Source organism: Salmo salar, chromosome 17 (assembly GCF_965601325.2).
Source record: "Salmo salar chromosome 17, fSalSal1, whole genome shotgun sequence".
Lineage (NCBI taxonomy): Eukaryota > Metazoa > Chordata > Actinopteri > Salmoniformes > Salmonidae > Salmo > Salmo salar.
The window spans coordinates 64,536,976-64,560,051 of NC_138307.1; the positions used below are offsets into that span (position 1 = coordinate 64,536,976).

Consider the following 23,076-nt stretch of genomic DNA (forward strand, 5'->3'; position numbering starts at 1 on the left):
ACAAAATAGATGGCTTCATAAGGAAGGAAAATTATACGGATATATTGAAGCAACATCTGAAGACATCAGTCAGGAAGTTGAAGCTTGGTTGCAAATGGGTCTTCCAAATGGACAATGACCCCAAGCATACTTCCAAAGTTGTGGCAAAATGACTTAAGGACAACAAAGTCAAGCTACTGGAGTGGCCATCACAAAGCCCTGACCTCAATCCTATAGAACATTTGTGGGCAGAACTGAAAAAGCGTGTGCGAGCAAGGAGGCCTACAAACCTGACTCAGTTACACCAGCTCTGTCAGGAGGAATGGGCCAAAATTCACCCAACTTATTGTGGGAAGCTTGTGGAAGGCTACCCGAAATGTTTGACCAAAGTTAAACAATTTAAAGGCAATGCTACCAAAAACTAATTGAGTGTATGTAAACTTCTGACCCCCTGGGAATGTGATGAAAGAAATAAAAGCTGAAATAAAATCATTCTCTCTACAATTATTCTGACATTTCACATTTTTAAATAAAGTGGTGATCCTAACTGACCTAAGACAGGGAATTTTTACTAGGATTAAATGTCAGGAGTTGTGAAAAACTGAGTGTAAATGTATTTGGCTAAGGTGTATGTAAACTTCTGACTTCAACTGTATAATATACATAGAGCTCCCCTGCATATTATTTCCCTGTATCAGAAAAGGAGGGCACATCTCAGACTGCCCTAGTCTCCTGGTATTCTCCATCCTCCACCCTTTGGGGCAGCTCACCATAGCGGGTGCCCCCATCTGAGAAGCTCTTCTCAGCCTCAGGGGAGATCAGGGGCAGGCTGTTGTGGAGCAGGCTGGCCAGGTCTCCGTAGCTCTCGCGGACCAGGGCATTGTAGAAGGAGATGTAGGCCTGGTTATCCTTCCTCAGGAGCAGCTCCAGCAGGGCCGCCGCCTGCTCTTTCCTGGTGGGCTGATCGATGGAGAGAGACAATGTGAATTTTGAAACCACTTTATTGCTTTTCTTACACCGATGCAGTTCTTTCAGATGTCCGTAGTGTTAAGTGTTTAAAAAGCCCTGCAATCTCTCTGACTTTACCTCTCTCTCTCTCTCTCCCCCTTCCTCTCTTTCTTCCTCCCTCTCCCCCCTCCCTCTTATGAGGGTGTTTGTTTGGAATCAGGCACCCAACCACTTATATGTTTTCCCAGCACAGTGCACTCGGTTGGCTCAGCAGTGTGAAAGTTTGTTTGGAATCTGGCCCACAACCAACACTTTTATACACTTAATCATCACTACACACTTACCACTATGGACATAGGAAAGTGTATGAAAAGGGTGCTACTGCCCCCCCCCCCCCACTTCCTCACCCCACCTTGCTCCTGATCCTGTCCTCCTCGTCCCCCGTCAGCACGCCATCACTGATCATGTGATCCATCAGGTAGGAAGCCCTGATGTCCTGCTCCAGGCTGGAGCGTGACTGAAGCAGGCAGCTCCGCGCCCCTTCCTCCATCATCGCCATGCCAACGGGCCAGACCTGGTCCGACCACACAGGTGGGGTGGCTGGGCTGGAATGGTGATTGATTGGCAGGTGAAGGGAACTGCGGGGAAAGGAAGTTGCATGGATGGATGTAGTATGGGCAGTACTAGCTCTGATCCAGGGTTCTATGTGTGGCTTGAGCTTCTTGAACAATAATATGTTGAAGGAGGCTCAAGCTGCACGTAACACCCTGGACCAGAGCTAGGACAGTACTACTACTAGCACTGCTGCCTCTTAGTGACTCCTGTGCCCCCCCTAAAATAAGACTGGAAACTGATAAGAGCCCTGATAGATATACAGTATGATGAAGATCCTTGTAATATTACAGGGCCATGAAATACTTGATTATGCTGCCCTTACAAAAAAAGATTGCAGTTTGGAAATTGCAGTAAAAGTGCAGTAACTGCAGTCGACTGTGTAATTTTGGAGGCAGTATTTGCAGCAGTCTGACTGCAATATATTTCGTAAGGACAGGTGACTTTTTTCTCCATGAATGTGGTTGAGAATGGAATAAAAGTCTGACTGACTTGACCATCTAATTTGTAACAGAAAAACAACAATTGAGACTACTTTCGTTATCAATCTCCTCCATTCAGTCTGCGTGCACTGACTTGCCAGATACTGCGATGATTCAACGTCGGGAAGTTACCTAATTTCCAAAGTTAGCAAATTTCCTCTTTAGAGTGAACATTGATTGTAGGCTTTTGTCAGTCAGTCAGGTGTTAGGGTTGAACTGGCTATTTGTATGCATAACTTATATAATATACTGGGGAAGCTATGCTAAGTACATAAACTACGGGTAAATCAACTGTTGAAGACAAGAAGAACTACAACCGGCAACAGGAAGTGCGTCACGACGCTGGGATCAGCCTGCACGCCGACGTTAGGAGGAGCAAGTTTAAACCACGCTCCTCCTCCCTCTGACAGGCCAGCATTGAGCGGGAACTATCTCTGTCAGAGTATAAAAGAGAGAACAATAGAATGTGACGCCCTCTTCTTCTGTCTGCCCTGCGAGGTGTCACAGAGAGACCGTATACGAACCACCCATTTACCACACGTGTTTGCATTAATTAAAGTACAGCTAAATCAGAAGTTACTATGTGCTGACTATTTTGTTCTGATACCAGAAACGAACTGTCGCAACATTAACACAGGTTACACGTTATATCATATATATATATATATATATATATATATCTATATCTATATCTATCTATATCTATATCTATATATATATATATATATATATATATACTGCTCAAAAAAATAAAGGGAACACTTAAACAACACAATGTAACTCTGGGTCAATCACACTTCTGTGAAATCAAACTGTCCACTTAGGAAGCAACACTGATTGACAATAAATTTCACATGCTGTTGTGCAAATGGAATAGACAACAGGTGGAAATTATAGGCAATTAGCAAGAAACCCCCAATAAAGGAGTGGTTCGGCAGGTGGTGACCACAGACCACTTCTCAGTTCCTATGCTTCCTGGCTGATGTTTTGGTCACTTTTGAATGCTGGCGGTGCTTTCACTCTAGTGGTAGCATGAGACGGAGTCTACAACCCACACAAGTGGCTCAGGTAGTGCAGCTCATCCAGCATGGCACATCAATGCGAGCTGTGGCAAGAAGGTTTGCTGTGTCTGTCAGCGTAGTGTCCAGAGCATGGAGGCGCTACCAGGAGACAGGCCAGTACATCAGGAGACGTGGAGGAGGCTGTAAGAGGGCAACAACCCAGCAGCAGGACCGCTACCTCTGCCTTTGTGCAAGGAGGAGCACTGCCAGAGCCCTGCAAAATGACCTCCAGCAGGCCACAAATGTGCATGTGTCTGCTCAAACGGTCAGAAACAGACTCCATGAGGGTGGTATGAGGGCCCGACATCCACAGGTGGGGGTTGTGCTTACAGCCCAACACCGTGCAGGATGTTTGGCATTTGCCAGAGATCACCAAGATTGGCAAATCGCCACTGGCGCCCTGTGCTCTTCATAGATGAAAGCAGGTTCACACTGAGCACATGTGACAGACGTGACAGAGTCTGGAGACGCCGTGGAGAACGTTCTGCTGCCTGCAACATCCTCCAGCATGACCCGTTTGGCGGTGGATCAGTCATGGTGTGGGGTGGCATTTCTTTGAGGGGCCGCACAGCCCTCCATGTGCTCGCCAGAGGTAGCCTGACTGCCATTAGGTACCGAGATGAGATCCTCAGACCCCTTGTGAGACCATATGCTGGTGCGGTTGGCCCTGGGTTCCTCCTAATGCAAGACAATGCTAGACCTCATGTGGCTGGAGTGTGTCAGCAGTTCCTGCAAGAGGAAGGCATTGATGCTATGGACTGGCCCGCCCGTTCCCCAGACCTGAATCCAATTGAGCACATCTGGGACATCATGTCTCGCTCCATCCACCAACGCCACGTTGCACCACAGACTGTCCAGGAGTTGAAAGGATGATTTAGTCCAGGTCTGGGAGGAGATCCCTCAGGAGACCATCTGCCACCTCATCAGGAGCATGCCCAGGCGTTGTAGGGAGGTCATACAGGCACGTGGAGGCCTCACACACTACTGAGCCTAATTTTGACTTGTTTTAAGGACATTACATCAAAGTTGGATCAGCCTGTAGTGTGGTTTTCCATTTTAATTTTGAGTGTGACTCCAAATCCAGACCTTCATGGGTTGATAAATTGGATTTCCATTGATTATTTTTGTGTGATTTTGTTGTCAGCACATTCAACTATGTAAAGAAAAAATAATTTAATAAGATTATTTCATTCATTCAGATCTAGGATGTGTTATTTTACTGTTCCCTTTATTTTTTTGAGCAGTATATATATATATATATATATATATATATTGCACTTGGTAGTTAACTATAACGTTACTATTTAATTTGACAGCTGTAGTACACAGCACAGTGTAACGTTAGCTAGCCGACATTCCCAAAACTACACAGCAGCTGTCTGTAGTAGGCTATATAGTATGCATAACAAACGCTATTTATACGTTTATTATTTCCACAAACATTTTATAATGTTTATAAAAACAACAGATAGGAACAACACTTTTTAACTGAAGGTGGCACATACTTCACTCGTAATAAGACTTGCCCAAGTTGTAAGGAAATGAAACAAATGAAATACAACTACTCACATGTATCTATTTGCTCGACACAGGAGCTCGCTATCCACAGTGGTCAGGATTATAATAATTTCCTTTCTAAATAATGTAATTCTGACAACAACAAAAAACACCTATTTTTTAAATGAGTAGGGTTCTTCCTGAATTACAACAAAAAACAACTTCCCTCGGTCTGAAATGACCAATGCGGTGGCGTTTCGCGCTCACGTGAGAGGGTGAGATAATGCATGCTTGACTGTAACTAGGCAGATGGGAGCATGCTGCCTGGTGATACGTGACAGCTTGTTGTTCATTGTAAACTTGTAGGCCCGCAGTGCTAGCTCAGTATCTTTGGTATTTCACTTGGTAATACTGATAAGACACTTACCAGTGGCCCTAAATAGACTCAAGGTGCAAACAGCGTTCCTTTTGTCATGGCACTTAGAGTTGCATGTTTCTGCCACACTCAGAAGAAAATAATGTAAATTATTAATGTGGGAGCTAAGTAATATAAATAAGTGTAGTTGCTATGCTGAAGTAGCAAAGACATAAGTACATTGGCCATAGGAAGAGAAGGTGACACCCTGTACAATTGATATTTCCAAATAAGATAACAGGCCACTGCGGGTTGTGCAGTAACCTGGCAACTGGACTTGAGTTCTGTATTTACCTCTTCTGAAACCTTATTATCATCAGTCTCTTAAGATTACACGAGCAATGAGTACATTAGCCAAGGCCATAAGTACATTTATGACAGCCAGACATACCAAAGTCAGAAGGGCACAGGAAGGAGGATGGTAGCAAAAGGACCAAACATGAGCATGTAATGCATGCGTTATTTTTGTATGACATACAGAGTTCCCCGCCACCATTATAATCTAATCAGAAGCAGATATGAGCGTTGTTGGGAAAGATAATAATGGAGAAAGGTCAAGGAAAGCTATTTTCATATAGAGGGAGGGGACTCTACACGTTATGCAAAGACAAAATCCTATAAAGATAGGACTCTGTAATATGAGAATTTAGTCTTTTTCATGGAGGGGCTTGGCTCTGTTACGTGTGTAATAGGGTCCTTCCATGGAAGGCCTCGGCTTTGCTACTCTGTATTAAAGTCTATATTGAATTCACAAGTTCTTGTAAGAGTGTTATATTTTTGAGACAATTTTCCACGACATTAATGACAAAATATTCACCATATCAAATGTTGTCAATGTCAGATGAACCTACTAGTAGTGCATATATATTATCCAATCACGTTAATACATTTACTTGACAAGTGATAATGATAATGGATTATATATAATATGAATACATACAAATGATCAAATATAATATTTCCTTCCAAGCGGTGCATACAAACAATTTTCCAAGCATTCTATTAATTTGCTTACAACGTTCAAACTTATACTGGATACACTGAGCTCGGCTGGGTTGGGTTGGAGCAGCTGTGTGTGTGAGGGTGGGGTCTCTGGCTGAGGGTCGGGGTGTGTCCTTGGGGGGTGGGGTGGGTGCCCGGGTACAGCCGAAGGTTGGAGTTGAGGGGGGGGCAGTCTGGTGGGGAGAGAGCCCCTCCCCTCCACCACCCTCTCCAGAGCCTGGACCCGGCGCTCCTGCTGCAGCCAATAGAGAATCTCGATGCGGTCCCAGCGCATCTCCTCCCTGTACGGCCTCCCCTGGAGAGAGTGAGAGAGTGACAGTTGAAAACACAGCTGTGAGGAAACTGCTTAGTTATGTCTGGCTACACCAGAGTTTTGGGGCTTTTGTTCTAGCCCAATACTAATACACCATATTAAACCAATGAAGGACTTGATGATGAGTTGACAAGTTCTGGTTATTGGGGATAATCAGATAAGGGGGGTGGCGCAGAGCTCTCCATAGCATTTTCTCAGTATGTATGAGCCTAGTATGTCAATATCTGTAGCTTACTGCATACATTTTTTTCTAACTGGTATGTTCTAGATAGAATATACGACTATTACACATTATGCCGTTTTAGTAAGTAGTAGGCAAGACAGGACCGATTTTGGACATGGCCAGAGGAAGAAACAGAGAACATGAGGGAGGGAGAGAGAGAAATCGAGAATGTGAGGGAATGGCAAGGCTCTTTTAATTAGGGTAAATCACCAACCTAAAAACTCTGCTCTCTCTCTGTCTCTCTCTATCCCCCATAGCAGACTGCATGTGCTGTATGTCAGAGAGCACAGTGACACTAGTGGGTCATATTCACTAGGAAGTCAACGGAAGCAAACAAGCAAAAACGAGGAGGGACTTTGCTCAATTTGTCTAATAAGAAACACAGGTTTTCGTTTTCCGTTGCAAAACATTTTGCTACGCTGTACACTAATTAATAGACCCCTGATGTATGGCCCATTGGCCTGACTCACCTTGTAGGTGACAGTGTCGCGGAAGCTGTCTGTAATGTGATGGAGAATCTTAGACAACACCTTCTCCAGAGAACAGATCTGGGAGTTGAGTTTGCTCCGGTGCTTGGACTCATCCATCCTGGCTAGAGAGGTGCCCCGCTAGCCTGAGAAAGAAAAAAATGAGTGAGAGAGCAAGAAAGAGAGAGGGGCAGGAAAGAATAAATAGAAAGAAAATAAAGAAAGACGAAGGAAAGAAAGATAGAATGAAAGAAAGAGACAAAGATAGTGTGGTGGCTAATTTCTGCATTACCAAATGAGGAGAGTTAGAAAACACACCAGTCTGAGTTAAACTACATCTTTAATACTTAAGATACTTTTGCAAAAGCACTTTGACTTTCAACGATTCACCATTTCTAATTACCCATTAATAGTGTCAACACAATGGCTACTGAGATATTTTATTGAAAATATCCACCCCCCTTTGACATGACAAACCACAGATCTTAGGAACAGTTCACAAAGGGACCTTATACTTTAGAAAGGAGTATCCACAGCCAGATAGCATTCGCTATAAATTATCGTTCAGTTTGGTCCCCAATGACGAGGTTCTAATATCGTCCCTGGTACGTCATAGAACAAAATCACAATTTCATCCAATGGCATATATCAATTGTCAACTCTAGATACTCCCATCTCAAGTAAACCCCCTTTTGACCCCACTCCTGGACAAGCTCACTGAGGGGAGTGATTTGCGCACAGACATTGTGGAGACAAATAATTGGTTCCCCATTAATCACGCCATCCCTTCACATGGTTTAAGAATAGGTAAAAACACATTCACATATGAAGACAATGTTTCATTCTGTCCTCCTCCCTGTCTGATATTCTGCATAGCAACAGAGACATGTAAAAAACAAGTCTAACCTCTCCCCTCTCTGGGCCCCAAGTGACTGAGCCCCAGCTAAGGGAAAAGTACAACTGTCAACACCAGAGTCCAAAGGACACTTTCTAATGACAAGTATCTCACATAAGCATATTATACAAATAAAACATCTTACTTATCTATGTTACACAACTAATTCTGATTCATCCACCACAATAGAGCGAGAGACATTCACTTTGTAAAGTGTACGAAGATATGTTCCTTCACTTACGACCATACTAGCCTCTCGGAAGCTATGCAGGGTTGGGCCTAGTTAGTACTTGGCTGGGAGACTGCCTGGGAATACCAGGTGCTTACATTTTTTTGTCCAGTAGGGTGTACTCTGGCATTAGATATTTCATCAACTGCCTTTTATTTATAACAATAATAATATGATGACATATTTAGCAACTTACAATATATCATCCAATACAATATGCTGTAAAACAACATGTTATAATATTGTAAGGAGCACAGGAGGTTGGTGTCACCTTAATTGGGGAGGACGGGCTCGTGGGAATATATCTGTACCGAGGGGAAACTTCATCCCAGAGCAGATATATATTATGCAATATATGATATGATGAGCTCTGTGTCTATGGTGATATGGTGAGCTCTGTCTCTATGGTGATATGGTGAGCTCTGTGTCTGGTAATATGGTGAGCTCTGTCTCTATGGTGATATGGGGAGATCTGTGTCTATGGTGATATGGTGAGCTCTGTGTCTGGTGATATGGTGAGCTCAGTCTCTATGGTGATATAGTGAGCTCTGTGTCTATGGTAATATGGTGAGCTCTGTGTCTATGGTAATATGGTGAGCTATATCTCTATGGTGATATAGTGAGCTCTGTGTCTATGGTAATATGGTGAGCTCTGTGTCTATGGTGATATGGTGAGCTCTGTGTCTATAGTGATATGGTGAGCTCTGTGTCTATGGTGATATGGTGAGCTATGTGTCTATGGTAATATGGTGAGCTATATCTCTATGGTGATATGGTGAGCTCTGTGTCTATGGTGATATGGTGAGCTCTGTGTCTATGGTGATATGGTGAGCTCTGTGTCTATAGTGATATGGTGAGCTCTGTGTCTATGGTGATATGATGAGCTCTGTGTCTATGGTGATATGGTGAGCTATATCTCCATGGTGATATGGGGAGCTCTGTGTCTATGGTGATATGGTGAGGAAATATGAGCACAGCATCAAGTATCATGCTGCCATCTCTATTAACCTCTATCAGGTCTGTCCAATGTCGGTCCTGGAGGGCCCAAAACCTTCTGGTTTTCATTCTCTCCTTCTAATCAGAGACTAATTCAGACCTGGGACACCAGGTGAGTGCAATTAACTACCAGGTAGAAACAAAAACCAGAAGTGTTTAAGCCCTCCAGGACCAGAATTAGACAGCCCTACTATAGATGGTGGCATGATACTTGTACAGTAAGTGTGCATTCACTTGTATGTATTTGTTATCGTATGCGTGTGTGTCTGTGTACTGTGCACACCTCCTCCAGCTGGTCCCTGCGTGCGTGGGAGCTGTACTTGATGGCCATGTCCAGTCTGTAGGTGTCAGGCAGGCAGAGAAATGTCCAGATCCTCTCCAGCCTGCTCTGGACCTGGTCCCCCTCTCCCATCACCCCCCCTCGACTGGCCTCCTTGCTCCCCACACTCACTGTCCTCTTATAGGCCTTCTGACAGGGAGAGAGGACAGTTAGTAGAAAAAACAGTTTGGGGGGGAAATAGTATCCATATTGCTAAGGCCTATTCAATTCAAGTCTACATAAATTCCCTAGGGGTAGGAGTTTGATTTGGAACAGGGCCCAATCAGCCCCAAACTGTTTGCACAGATCTGAAGCAATTGAGGTGTTAGAAATATGGGAAATATTTCCACTAAAATAGCAGAGGCCTTAGGGCTATGTGGAGAGGTTACCATGTTGCTAAGTAATACCTTTCCTTCCCATTCCAAAACTGTAAGGGTAGGGGCTAGGGTTTCATTTGGAATTGGGCCTTCTTACAGACATGGAGAACTAGGGTTGGGTCAATTCAACTAATTTCAATTGAACCAATTTACCATGTATGAATTGGTGAATTGACCACTGTTTTAAATGTTGTTTTGGAATTCTTGATTTAATCTTTATTTATCCATGAAGTCCCATTGAGGTCAGAATACCTCATTTACAAGGGAAACCTGGCCAAGAGGGCAACTCAAAAAAAAGGAGGAAAACAGAAAATGAAGACCTTGGTGACATCCTGGTTAGTTCCCACTATTTAATGTATTGTGACAAGGAAGGAGAGATGATGGAATGGGACAATGAAGGAGAGATGATGGAATGGGACAATGAAGGAGAGATGACGGAATGGGACAATGAATGAGAGATGACGGAATGGGACAAGGTAGGAGATTTGACGGAATGGGACAATGAAGGAGAGATGATGGAATGGGACAAGGTAGGAGAGATGATGGAATGGGACAAGGTAGGAGAGATGATGGAACGGGACAAGGTAGTAGAGATGATGGAACGGGACAATGAAGGAGAGATGATGGAACGGGACAATGAAGGAGAGATGATGGAACGGGACAATGAAGGAGAGATGATGGAACGGGACAATGAAGGAGAGATGATGGAACGGGACATGGTAGGAGGGATGATGGAACGGGACAAGGTAGGAGGGATGATGGCACGGGACAAGGTAGGAGGGATGATGGAACGGGACAAGGTAGGAGGGATGATGGAATGGGACAAGGTAGGAGAGATGATGGAACGGGACAAGGTAGGATAAATGATGGAACGGGACAAAGAAGGAGAGATGATGGAACAGGACAAGAAGGGAGAGATGATGGAATGGGACAAGGTAGGAGAGATGATGGAATGGGACAAGGTAGGAGGGATGATGGAACGGGACAATGAAGGAGAGATGATGGAATGGCACAATGAAGGAGAGTTGATGGAATGGGACAAGGAGGGAGAGATGATGGAATGGGACAAGGTAGGAGAGATGATGGAATGGGACAAGGTAGGAGAAATGATGGGAACTACCCAGATCGAAGGCTCCCAGTCTATATGACACATAAAACCTGACTGTATTACAATGGCTGTATATCCATTTACAATACATTATTTTTATTTTTTTATTGAATATCCAAAACATACAATATACTTGCAGTGAAGCCACTCAACAACTACATCATACCAGTCATCCAACAGACTCCCATTCAGAGCAACACACAGAAGCATCCAGGGTCAACACCCTGCTCAAGGGCACGTCGACATATCTCCCACAAGGCCCCCCAAAAAACGGGAATGCGAACCCTCCAAGATCCCTCCACAGTTCCCCATAGCTGTCCCTCAACCATCCGAGACCCCTCCTCCAGTCACCCCCCCAAGAAAACATAGAAAAGAAAATAATAAAAAAGAAAATGAATTCCGTACCCCACCCCATGCACCAACAACTAAGAAAATTAACTCATGAGGGAAAAAAAGGAGGACATCAAGGACAAATAAAATCATAACAGCAAGGCCAAATGTATATGTTTGAGTGCTTGTCTGGCACTATTTTATATATGTGTGTGTCCGTGTATGTGTGTATAGAATTTAGATAATTCTAATTTAGAGATAGAATTTGTAGATAATTGGCCCTCTTTCTGGGACTCACCCACAAACAGGACCAAGCCTGGCCTGTTGAGGAGTGACGGACTCCATCCTAGCTGGAGGGGTGCTCTCATCTTATCTACGAACATAGACAGGGCTCTAACTCCTCTAGCTCCACAATGAAATAGGGTGCAGGCCAGGCAGCAGGCTGTTAGCCAGCCTGCCAGCTTAGTGGAGTCTGCCACTAGCACAGTCAGCGTAGTCAGCTCAGCTTTCCCCATTGAGACCGTGTGTGTGCCTCGATCTAGGTTGGGCAAAATTAAAAATGGCGGTGTTCGCTTTAGCAATCTCACTAGTATAAAGACCTCCTCCATTCCTGCCATTATTGAAAGAGATTGTGATACCTCACATCTCAAAATTGGGTTACTTAATGTTAGATCCCTCACTTCCAAGGCAGTTATAGTCAATGAACTAATCACTGATCATAATCTTGATGTGATTGGCCTGACTGAAACATGGCTTAAGCCTGATGAATTTACTGTGTTAAATGAGGCCTCACCCCCTGGTTACACTAGTGACCATACCCCCCGTGCATCCGGCAAAGGCGGAGGTGTTGCTAACATTTACGATAGCAAATTTCAATTTACAAAAAAAAAAACAATGACGTTTTCGTCTTTTGAGCTTCTAGTCATGAAATCTATGCAGCCTACTCACTCACTTTTTATAGCTACTGTTTACAGGCCTCCTGGGCCATATGCAGTGTTCCTCACTGAGTTCCCTGAATTCCTATCGGATCTTGTAGTCATAGCAGATAATATTCAAAGTTTTGGTGACTTTAACATTCACATGGAAAAGTCCACAGACCCACTCCAAAAGGCTTTCGGAGCCATCATCGACTCAGTGGGTTTTGTCCAACATGTCTCTGGACCTACTCACTGCCACAGTCATACTCTGGACCTAGTTGTGTCCCACGGAATAAATGTTGTGGATCTTAATGTTTTTCCTCATAATCCTGGATTATCGGACCACCATTTTATTGCGTTTGCAATTGCAACAAATAATCTGCTCAGACCCCAACCAAGGAGCATTAAAAGTCGTGCTATAAATTCTCAGACAACCCAAAGATTCCTTGATGCCCTTCCAGACTCCCTCTGCCTACCCAAGGACGTCAGAGGACAAAAATCAGTTAACCACCTAACCGAGGAACTCAATTTAACCTTGCGCAATACCCTAGATGCAGTTGCACCCCTAAAAATTTAAAACATCTGTCATAAGAAACTAGCTCCCTGGTATACAGAAAATACACGAGCTCTGAAGCAAGCTTCCAGAAAATTGGAACGGAAATGGCGCCACACCAAACTGGAAGTCTTCCGACTAGCTTGGAAAGACAGTACCGTGCAGTATCGAAGAGTCCTCACTGCTGCTCGATCATCCTATTTTTCCAACTTAATTGAGGAAAATAAGAACAATCCGAAATTTCTTTTTGATACTGTCGCAAAGCTAACTAAAAAGCAGCCTTCGCAAATGGAGGATGGCTTTCACTTCAGCAGTAATAAATTTATGAACTTCTTTGAGGAAAAGATCATGATCATTAGAAAGCAAATTACGGACTCCTCTTTAAATCTGGGTATTCCTCCAAAGCTCCATTGTCCTGAGTCTACACAACTCTGCCAGGACCTAGGATCAAGGGAGATACTAAAGTGTTTTAGGACTATATCTCTTGACACAATGATGAAAATAATCATGGCCTCCAAACCCTCAAGCTGCATACTGGACCCTATTCACACTAAACTACTGAAAGAGCTGCTTCCTGTGCTTGGCCCTCCTATGTTGAACATAATAAACGGCTCTCTATCCACCGGATGTGTACCAAGCTCACTAAAAGTGGCAGTAATAAAGCCTCTCTTGAAAAAGCCTCTCTTGAAAAAGAAATTATAAAAAACTATCGGCCTATATCGAATCTTCCATTCCTCTCAAAAAAAATTGAAAAAGCTGTTGCACAGCAACTCACTGCCTTCCTGAAGACAAACAATGTATACAAAACGCTTCAGTCTGGTTTTAGACCCCATCATAGCACTGAGACTGCACTTGTGAAGGTGGTAAATTACCTTTTAATGACGTCAGACCGAGGCTCTGCATCTGTCCTCGTGCTCCTAGATCTAAGTGCCGCTTTTGATACCATCGATCACCACATTCTTTTGGAGAGATTGGAAACCCAAATTGGTCTACATGGACAAGTTCTGGCCTGGTTTAGATCTTATCTGTCGGAAAGATATCAGTTTGTCTCTGTGAATGGTTTGTCCTCTGACAAATCAATTGTAAATTTTGGTGTTCCTCAAGGTTCCGTTTTATGACCACTATTGTTTTCACTATATATTTTACCTCTTGGGGATGTCATTCGAAAACATAATGTTAAATTTCACTGCTATTAGGACGACACACAGCTGTACATTTCAATGAAACATGGTGAAGCCCCAAAATTGCCCTCGCTAGAAGCCTGTGTTTCAGACATAAAGAAGTGGATGGCTGCAAACGTTCTACTTTTAAACTCGGACAAAACAGAGATGCTTGTTCTAGGTCCCAAGAAACAAAGAGATCTTCTGTTGAATCTGACAATTAATCTGGATGGTTGTACAGTCGTCTCAAATAAAACTGTGAAGGACCTCGGCGTTACTCTGGACCCTGATCTCTCTTTTGAAGAACATATCAAGACTGTTTCAAGGACAGCTTTTTTCCATCTACGTAACATTGCAAAAATCAGAAACTTTCTGTCCAAAAATGACGCAGAAAAATGTATCCATGCTTTTGTTACTTCTAGGCTGGACTACTGCAATGCTCTACTTTCCGGCTACCCGGATAAAGCACTAAACAAACTTCAGTTAGTGCTAAATACGGCTGCTAGAATCCTGACTAGAACCAACAAATTTGATCATATTACTCCAGTGCTAGCCTCCCTACACTGGCTTCCTGTTAAGGCAAGGGCTGATTTCAAGGTTTTACTGCTAACCTACAAAGCATTACATGGGCTTGCTCCTACCTATCTTTCCGATTTGGTCCTGCCGTACATACCTACACGTACGCTACGGTCACAAGACGCAGGCCTCCTAATTGTCCCTAGAATTTCTAAGCAAACGGCTGGAGGTAGGGCTTTCTCCTATAGAGCTCAATTTTTATGGAATGGTCTGCCTACCAATGTGAGAGACGCAGACTCAGTCTCAACCTTTAAGTCTTTACTGACGACTTCTCTTCAGTAGGTCCTATGATTAAGTATAGTCTGGCCCAGGAGTGTGAAGGTGAACGGAAAGGCTGGAGCAACGAACCGCCCTTGCTGTCTCTGCCTTGCCGGTTCCCCTCTTTCCACTGGGATTCTCTGCCTCCAACCCCATTACAGGGGCTGAGTCACTGGCTTACTGGTGTTCTTCCATGCCATCCATGGGAGGGGTGCGTCACTTGAATGGGTTGAGTCACTGACGTGGTCTTCCTGTCTGGGTTGGCGCCCCCCCCTTGGGTTGTGCCATGGCGGAGATCGTTGTGGGCTATACTCGGCCTTGTCTTAGGACGGTAAGTTGGTGGTTGGAGACATCCCTCTAGTGGTGTGGGGGCTGTGCTTTGGCAAAGTGGGTGGGGTTATATCCTGCCTGTTTGGCCCTGTCCGGGGGTATCATCGGATGGGGCCACAGTGTCTTCTGATCCCTCCCGTCTCAGCCTCCAGTATTTATGCTGCAGTAGTTTATGTGTCGGGGGGCTAGGGTCAGTCTGTTACATCTGGAGTATTTCTCTTGTCTTATCCGGTGTCCTGTGTGAATTTAAATATGCTCTCTCTAATTCTCTCTTTCTCTCTTTCTGTCTTTCTCTCGGAGGACCTGAGCCCTAGGACCATGCCTCAGGACTACCTGGCATGATGACTCCTTGCTGTCCCCAGTCCACCTGGCCGTGCTGCTGCTCCAGTTTCAACTGTTCTGCCTGCGGCTATGGAACCCTGACCTGTTCACCGGACGTGCTTGTTGCACCCTCGACAACTACTATGATTATTATTATCTGACCATGCTGGTCATTTATGAACATTTTAACATCTTGACCATGTTCTGTTATAATATCCACCCTGCACAGCCAGAAGAGGACTGGCCACCCCTCATAGCCTGGTTCCTCTCTAGGTTTCTTCCTAGGTTTTTGGCCTTTCTAGGGAGTTTTTCCTAGGGAGTTGTTCCTAGCCACCGTGCTTCTTTCACATGCATTGCTTGCTGTTTGGGGTTTTAGGCTGGGTTTCTGTACAGCACTTTGAGATATCAGCTGATGTACGAAGGGCTATATAAATAAATTTGATTTGATTTGATTTGTATTTGAATGAGAGTGTGTGTATATGCATGTGTACAAACACCTGCATGGCGTCGGCCTCAGGCAAACCGGCATTAGCTGTAAAAACACTGCCCCTCTGTGTCATTCAAATTTACTTTTTATTATGTTTTATTTTGACTTTATTTTTTATACTTTGTCTTTGACCATTCTATCTCCTGCCCAGCAACTCCACTCCCACTTGTCTCCAATTCCACATCCCAACCCTCAGCTTCCCTCAGCTCATCCCACCTATCTCTGTTGGCCACCCTCTTCGGATTTCTACGCAACATGTATCTTTCAACTATACTGTGATGCTTAATGTACAATTTCAATCTATCTAATCGAATAGAATCCACAGATTGCGAGTTGAAGATAAATATTTTTACTAAGAGTATTAGTATATTAGTAATTGACTGACCTGGTCTCTCCAGATCTCCTAACAGTACTATTTCTAGGGTCAATTTTAGATCAATGCTCTGCATTTTCAGCCATTCCTGAACCTGAAACCAGAAACAGGCTACCTGAGGGCAATACCAAAATAAATGGTCTATTGATGCTGTATCCTCACAACAAAATCTGCAGAGCTTCGATGATTTTATGCCCTAAATATACACACTTTTTGTTGGTTGCAAGTATTCTATATAATAATTAAAGCTGAAAAGCACAAAGTCTTGAATCTTGTGTCGTTTTATATATCAACTCATACCATGGAATCGGTACATCAAAAATCTCTTCCCAACTATTTTGCAATCTGTACTGTACATTTATAGTATCCATTTACAGTACATTTATAGTATAATCTGTACACTAAGACACGCATACACACACACACCTGTTTAGGGCTGGGCTCTCTTCCTCCTCTGTAAAAAACCCAACAGACAATAGGTTACCTATGAGTCTATAAACTATGAAACAGGTTTAGTACTAATGAGCCAGAAATCCAATGAGTCATGACATTACCTACTAAACCAGAACTGTTTGACTTCCTTTTATTTCACAATCCTTGACTGGAACATCCTGCTTTTGAATGACTCACTAAATTACTATGGTCAAAAGTCAGTGTGTGTGTGTGTTTGTTACCCTCCAGATCGGGTTCCTTCCACAGCCCTCCCAGCAGCACCGCGTTGACGTTCCACACCCCTGTCACGTACTCCTGCTTCTGACCCTTTAGAGCCTCCATCTTCTGCCTCCGCCTCCTGTCCACACACATTGGTTTGTTAGCTGCTCGCAGTCCTCATAATGTAAGAAACATGATTTCAACAACAAAAAAATGGAGAAAAAAGAATGAAAATAGTGGGGCAGACAGACAGACAGTAAGATAGACAGACCTACAGACAGACAGTAAGATAGACAGATAGTAAGACAGAGAGACAAACAATCAGACAAACAGACTTCTTCCTCTCGTCTCGTCGTAGCTGGAGCAGTCTCCTCCTCTCGTCCTCCTCATCGTCACTATCGCCACTATCATACAGGTGGAACGCCGCCCACAGGTAGTCAGAGTCCTACAGAGACACAGAGACAGAGAGAGTCCTAGTCAATCACTCGCTGATACCACAAAAATAACTGGACATGGAAATAATTGGACATGTATCCAGTGTTTGAATTGGGCCTGAAAAAACACTGTTACTCTGATATTACACAGGTACTTAAAGAGTGGGAGAAGGGGTTTGCTAGTTTGTTCTCAGGTAACGAAAATGTGGCATATTTTGAGGAAGAATTTTATAAAGACATATTTTCCCTGAAAACTAAACTGGAAAATACAATGTTAGAACCCTCTGATATATGTAACCCGTATTTAAATGAGGAGCTGTCTGTGGCAGAAATAAATCAAGCCATGTCTATAATGTACATGAATAACCTATGGTCCAATTCAAAAGTCTATTGAGATTTATTTGTACACAAAACCGGTTGATTTTCTTCTAGTTACTCAATCGATTTTATGCATTTACTGCCTTCTATTAATTAGAAAGTCTTCTTCTATTTGCTTCCTGTAACTACAGAATGTGTGACCTCTGACATGATTGGTGATGTATCGGAGGTAGTCCTCGACTGAGAGGTCAGTCTTCCACCACTGCAGCAGGCCGTGTAGACCCGGGAAGTCTGGTTTTCCGGTTTCTTACACACACACACACACACACACCCACACACACACACACACACACACACACACACACACACACACACACACACACACACACACACACACACTTTGAGTTACCTTGGGAGAGCTGCAGCTCTCCGTGAGAAAATGTGTTGCATTATGAGAGAGAGCGTGTTAAAGTGGTGTTCAGGTGTTGAGTCAAGTGGGATGCAGGGTACAGTACCTGTGGGACATGGCGTTGGTATTCTGTCTCTTCAGCTGTGGGTTGATGAACCTCTGAGGATTCTTCTTCTTCAGACTCCATCTGATGTTGGTCAGGGCTGGCTCTATCATGGGGTCCTATAGGGGAAAGGAACAGATCATTTGGGAGTCAATTCTATTTATATTCAAGAGATTCATTGAAATTCTGGATCAACAATTGCCAATTCAAGACTGGATTTTTCCTGAATTAAATAAATTCAACAGACAATGTAAAAGAGTATATCTCACCTCATCGAAGTTGAGATACTGTGTAGATTTACTTTTGGATAACTCCTTATAGACTTCCTTTATTTCTTCCACGGCAAACAGGTTACGATCCAGCCATTGCACTGAGGAGAGTTCAAGCTGTTTAGAGAGAGAGAGAGAGAGAGAGAGAGAGAGAGAGAGAGAGAGAGAGAGAGAGAGAGCGAGAGAGGTCAGACCACCATGATGAGGTCATAATGATAGTAACAGTATAACAGTACCATCATCACACACTGAGTAGTAATAATAACATGTCTATTCTCCGCCTCCTCTCTGACCCACCTCTTTGGTGAGGTAGTTGTAGACGGGTGGGTACGTGTGGATGTTGATGGTGTCGCGGAGAACCCTGTCTGAGACGCGGGCGGCGGCTGTGCTGGCTAGAGAGCCGTGGGACAGGGCCACGTTCACCACAGCTCCCTGTGGGTGCTCCGGTTCCTCCACTGGCACCCTGTACCTCTCCCTCTTCTCCCCTTCCTCTTCCTGTTTCTAGGATTGGACAAGAATAGATGGGGGGGTACATAGGAAGTATACTATGGTGAGAGAATGTGTGTGCATGTGTTTGTGCGTGTGAGTGTGTGTGTGCAAGTTCAGTTCACTTTATTGTCCCCGAATGGCAATTTGAGTGTAGCATAAAGACATCCAACATCAAACCATATGACAAAACATAAGTCCAATTACGATCTGATAAGAAGTGTAATTATGCAAGTTGCATAGTCAAAAGTCAATGACAGACCAGGCAGCAAGGTTAACCCACTTTAGCATTGTATGGTGCTATTTGTACAAATGCAGAGGAGTGTGTTTTCTACCTGCAATGTGTTTCCTACCTACAGAGTGTGTTCCCTGCCTGCAGAGGTGTGTTTTCTGCCTGCAGTGTGTTCCCTGCCTGCAGAGTGTGTCCTACCTGCAGAGTGTGTTTCCTACCTACAGTGTGTTCCCTGCCTGCAGAGTGTGTTCCCTGCCTGCAGAGGTGTGTTTTCTGCCTGCAGTGTGTTCCCTACCTGCAGAGTGTGTTTCCTACCTGCAGAGTGTGTTCCCTGCCTGCAGAGTGTGTTCCCTGCCTGCAGAGTGTGTTCCCTGCCTGCAGAGTGTGTTTCCAACCTGCAGAGTGTGTTTCCTACCTGCAGAGTGTGTTCCCTGCCTGCAGAGTGTGTTCCCTGCCTGCAGAGTGTGTTTCCTACCTGCAGTGTGTTCCCTACCTGCATAGTGTGTTCCCTGCCTGCAGAGTGTGTTCCCTACCTGCAGAGTGTGTTTCCTGCCTGCAGAGGTGTGTTCCCTGCCTGCAGAGGTGTGTTCCCTGCCTGCAGTGTGTGTTTCCTACCTGCAGTGTGTTCCCTACCTGTATAGTGTGTTCCCTGCCTGCAGAGGTGTGTTCCCTACCTGCAGAGGGTGCTCACTGCCTGCAGAGGTGTGTTCCCTGCCTGCAGAGTGTGTTCCCTGCCTGCAGAGGTGTGTTCCCTGCCTGCAGAGGTGTGTTTCCTGCCTGCAGAGGTGTGTTCCCTGCCTGCAGAGTGTGTTCCCTACCTGCAGAGTGGGTTCCCTGCCTGCAGAGGTGTGTTTCCTGCCTGCAGAGGTGTGTTTCCTGCCTGCAGAGGTGTGTTTCCTGCCTGCAGAGGTGTGTTTCCTGCCTGCAGAGGTGTGTTTTCTGCCTGCAGAGTGTGTTCCCTACTTGCAGAGTGTGTTCCCTACCTGCAGAGTGTGTTCCCTACCTGCAGAGTGGGTTCCCTGCCTGCAGAGGTGTGTTTCCTGCCTGCAGAGGTGTGTTTCCTGCCTGCAGAGGTGTGTTTCCTGCCTGCAGAGGTGTGTTTCCTGCCTGCAGAGGTGTGTTTCCTGCCTGCAGAGGTGTGTTTTCTGCCTGCAGAGTGTGTTCCCTACTTGCAGAGTGTGTTCCCTACCTGCAGAGTGTGTTCCCTGCCTGCAGAGTGTGTTCCCTACCTGCAGAGTGTGTTCCCTACCTGCAGAGTGTGTGTGAGCTGTTGTAGTTTGGTGGAACTTCTCCACGTCAGGGCCTTGATCAGAGGAGGGAGGTCTGCTTGGTGAGTTTGCACTTATCAACAAAAGGCGGATGATCGATAATTCAAGTAACGAGCTTAGATGGCAAGTTCGCCTATAAGAATTTGGCTACAATTGGTTTCAATTGTAAATCTTGGTTTAAAGAAGATAGAGATGTTGATTTGAGGACCTTTGATCCCCACCTAGGAAATAATGGAGCTCGGGGAAACCTTGCTCGCCAGTCACTCACAGGCTGGTGCAGTCTATGGCCATCTGGGCCCCCAGGCGGCTGCGGTTGGCCTGGTCGCTGAAGATGGCGTGGCGCCTCAGACTGTCCAGCAGGTAGAGATAGTTGAGGTAGAGCTCCTGGCAGATGCGGAGCACCTCCTGGCACGTCTCCACCTGCCTGTTCTCCTCCTGGTTCAGCGTGGGCTCGTCCATCAGCCCCTTCAGGTCCTGCCAGATCAGGCCCAGCTCTGACGTCATTACCGCCGCCTTGGGGGGAGTCGCAGTGTTTTTGGTGGGTGGGGGCTGTGTGTGTGTGACAGTGTTCCATCCATCTATCTATCCAACCATCCATCCATTTAGTAGATGCTTAGGAGAGAGAGAGTGTATAGTGGATCCTAATGGAGTGGCTCACCAGAGCTTGCTGATCCTCCACAGGGGTGGAGTGGAGCACGGTATGCTCCTGGATCCTGTACTGCAGCTGCTGACACGTCGGCCAGAGAGGTGGGGTTGGTCTTCACCCCCTCTGACACCGACGGGGACACTGGCCTCTCCTCCTGGACCCTGTCGGGGAGGAACAACACGCCCGGGACGTATGTACATACCTTTCATTCTCCTGTATCACCTCCATTCAAAAAAATGTGAAACATATTTTGTTTTGGCATTGTAAAAGATGTGTTGGGCATGTGGATAAAGAAAATAGACTGTGTAGATCGACACCCTGTTTGTGTTTTCAGGTCAGCCCTGTAAATGAATAGGCCTAGACGTTAAAATTTGAGTGGGTAAAACTGTCTACACATCATTTTGTTGATTCAAATAACTCAAAGGCCTCATGTATACAATCATGGATCAACAATAGCACCTCACACAAGGCACCAGGCTGTCTTCCCTCAAACAGCTTTAAGTCCCCACACACCTAACCTCTTCTCTCCCTCGGGGTTGGACTGAAAGAAGAGGGACAGTGGCCCCAGGATGCTGCGGTATCTCTGCTGGATATCCTGGGTGCAGGCCACCATCTGGGTCATGGAGGTCAGCATGTCCTGGCCCTCTGTCACCCGTCGTTTGGCCTCCGCCGCTCGGGAGAGGCAGCCCACCACTTTCATTTGGCCACCGTTTAACATAGACAGCAAAGAAGCCTTGGTATACACTGATCTACAGAGCTTGAATGAGCAACTCTAGTATCAGGATATGACATGGCACTTTTGGGCATGCATGGTAACCTGGGTCCAGGTTCAGACATCTTTTGGGTCATACACATACTGTAGCTACATGCAGGGGCGAAAATCTGATATCCACTTTGGAGGGGACAATTACATGAAATTTTCTCAAGAGCAATTCCTGAGGGGGACACCAAAAGTAGTGCTGTAACACATAGCCTACATTGTAATATGGTAAATGTATATTGAGGAACCAAAGAAATAAGGTGTTTGCCGTACTCCTAACTACCGGTACCCAAAACTACACAACTAATCACAACAGCAATACCATTGCCTTTAACAAATCTTAGTTCAGTCACCAGTTTAAGTTGAGAGTGGGGGTATCCATGGCATTTTCCAATTATGTTCCTATTTTACAAGTCAAAAAAATGGAGAACCTTTCATAATGTTGCCAAACAAAGACTCAACAAACTTACCTGAGACTCCCTGTCTCTGCCAGTCTGTCCCTGCATATCTGTCCCCAACTCTGCTGTCTGTGTGCCATCTGTTGCCTGCTCTGCCTAATGACATCATTGTGAAACATTTCCATTAGAATTTCATTTCTTTCTTATGAACATTTTATCAACTAGTCTTTGAGATATTAGGCTACTAGGGTTCTTACTATGCGTTTTGGTGTATTTGGTGTATATGAAAAATACTCTGATGTCCGTCTTTTATTTTTCTGCCATTTTTCTACCCGGCTGGCTACACACACAGTGTGTAGGTTATTTACAGTAGGAGATGGGCTTCTATCATCTTCAATCATTCTATATGGGCTTCGATCTAAAAGGTAGCTAGCAAATGTGAAACGGATTAAAATGACAAGAGTTGACAGCTGTATGAGTTCACCATTTACACAACATATGCTGCAACCTTTTGTAATTTTAATAGTTTGTTTCATATTGGCTGGCTTCCAACAATAGCTGAATTTGCAAAGCTAGCGAGCACCAATTCAGTTTCAGTGGTGTTTGCTATAATCTTTGCTACCCGGGTTAAATAAAGGTGAAATTAAATAAATAAAAGTTCCCTTGCGACAATTTAGCTTTTGCAACGAGAACATTAAATATATTTAAGACAATGGTAGATGAGAGTGTAGTTCTGTTCAGTTTGGACTTCAGTTTATCGCTAACCTTATCATAGGGACTTTGAAGCACTAACTTACATCATCTGCATGCTGATTCCATCTTTGACGACGCCACATAAATGGAATAGGTACTAGCTAGCTTAATAGTTAATATT

General features: G+C 44.6%; 2 protein-coding genes across 12 annotated transcripts in view; both read right to left on the bottom strand.

Moving 5' to 3' along the window:
* LOC106576445 (apoptotic protease-activating factor 1) overlaps positions 1-9,564 on the bottom strand; it is a 74,981-nt gene extending 65,417 nt beyond the window's left edge. For 8 of the 9 annotated variants that reach the window (XR_006760164.2, XR_006760165.2, XR_006760166.2 and 5 more), the window contains exons 1-5: positions 9,403-9,564; positions 7,003-7,145; positions 4,652-6,291; positions 1,340-1,565; positions 750-939 (exon numbers count right to left, since the gene is read on the bottom strand). Coding sequence is in view for 5 of the 9 variants with exons in the window: in XM_045699999.2 (XP_045555955.2) it covers positions 750-939; positions 1,340-1,486 (337 nt within the window). In the remaining 4 variants the exon portion in view is untranslated. Of the gene's footprint in view, positions 1-749; positions 940-1,334; positions 1,566-4,651; positions 6,292-7,002; positions 7,146-9,402 lie in introns of those variants that run through there. The other variant, XM_045700000.2, reaches the window with a different exon arrangement.
* On the bottom strand, positions 7,323-22,268 carry LOC106576446 (uncharacterized). 3 transcript variants are annotated; one of them, XM_082964029.1, is made up of 11 exons: positions 21,563-22,265; positions 21,057-21,205; positions 20,667-20,911; positions 20,380-20,433; positions 18,710-18,913; positions 18,413-18,529; positions 18,147-18,262; positions 17,215-17,324; positions 16,903-17,018; positions 16,655-16,682; positions 7,323-9,588 (listed from the first exon to the last, which is right to left on the bottom strand). In XM_082964029.1, exons 1-9 carry the CDS (start codon positions 21,760-21,762, stop codon positions 16,990-16,992), a joined length of 1,224 nt encoding a protein of 407 aa, XP_082820155.1. In that variant the 5' UTR covers positions 21,763-22,265; the 3' UTR covers positions 7,323-9,588; positions 16,655-16,682; positions 16,903-16,989. The 3 variants fall into 3 exon arrangements, with proteins under 3 accessions (XP_082820155.1, XP_014009110.1, XP_014009109.1); XM_014153635.3 differs by lacking the exon at positions 7,323-9,588 and adding an exon at positions 17,840-17,937 and having other exon boundaries at positions 21,563-22,268; XM_014153634.3 differs by lacking the exon at positions 7,323-9,588 and adding an exon at positions 17,833-17,937 and having other exon boundaries at positions 21,563-22,268.
* Between the last annotated feature and the right edge of the window lie 808 nt (positions 22,269-23,076).

Bases quoted from the DNA above. Each gene is read 5' to 3' on its own strand.
- LOC106576446 (XM_082964029.1), bottom strand. From the start codon at position 21,762: ATGTTAAACGGTGGCCAAATGAAAGTGGTGGGCTGCCTCTCCCGAGCG. The intron at 17,325-18,146 runs GTACTGTACCCT...GTGTCTCTGTAG, and splicing joins ACCAACGCCATGTCCCACAG to GACTCTGACTACCTGTGGGC. The intron at 17,019-17,214 runs GTCTGTTTGTCT...GTGTGTGGACAG, and splicing joins CGACGAGACGAGAGGAAGAA to GAGGCGGAGGCAGAAGATGG.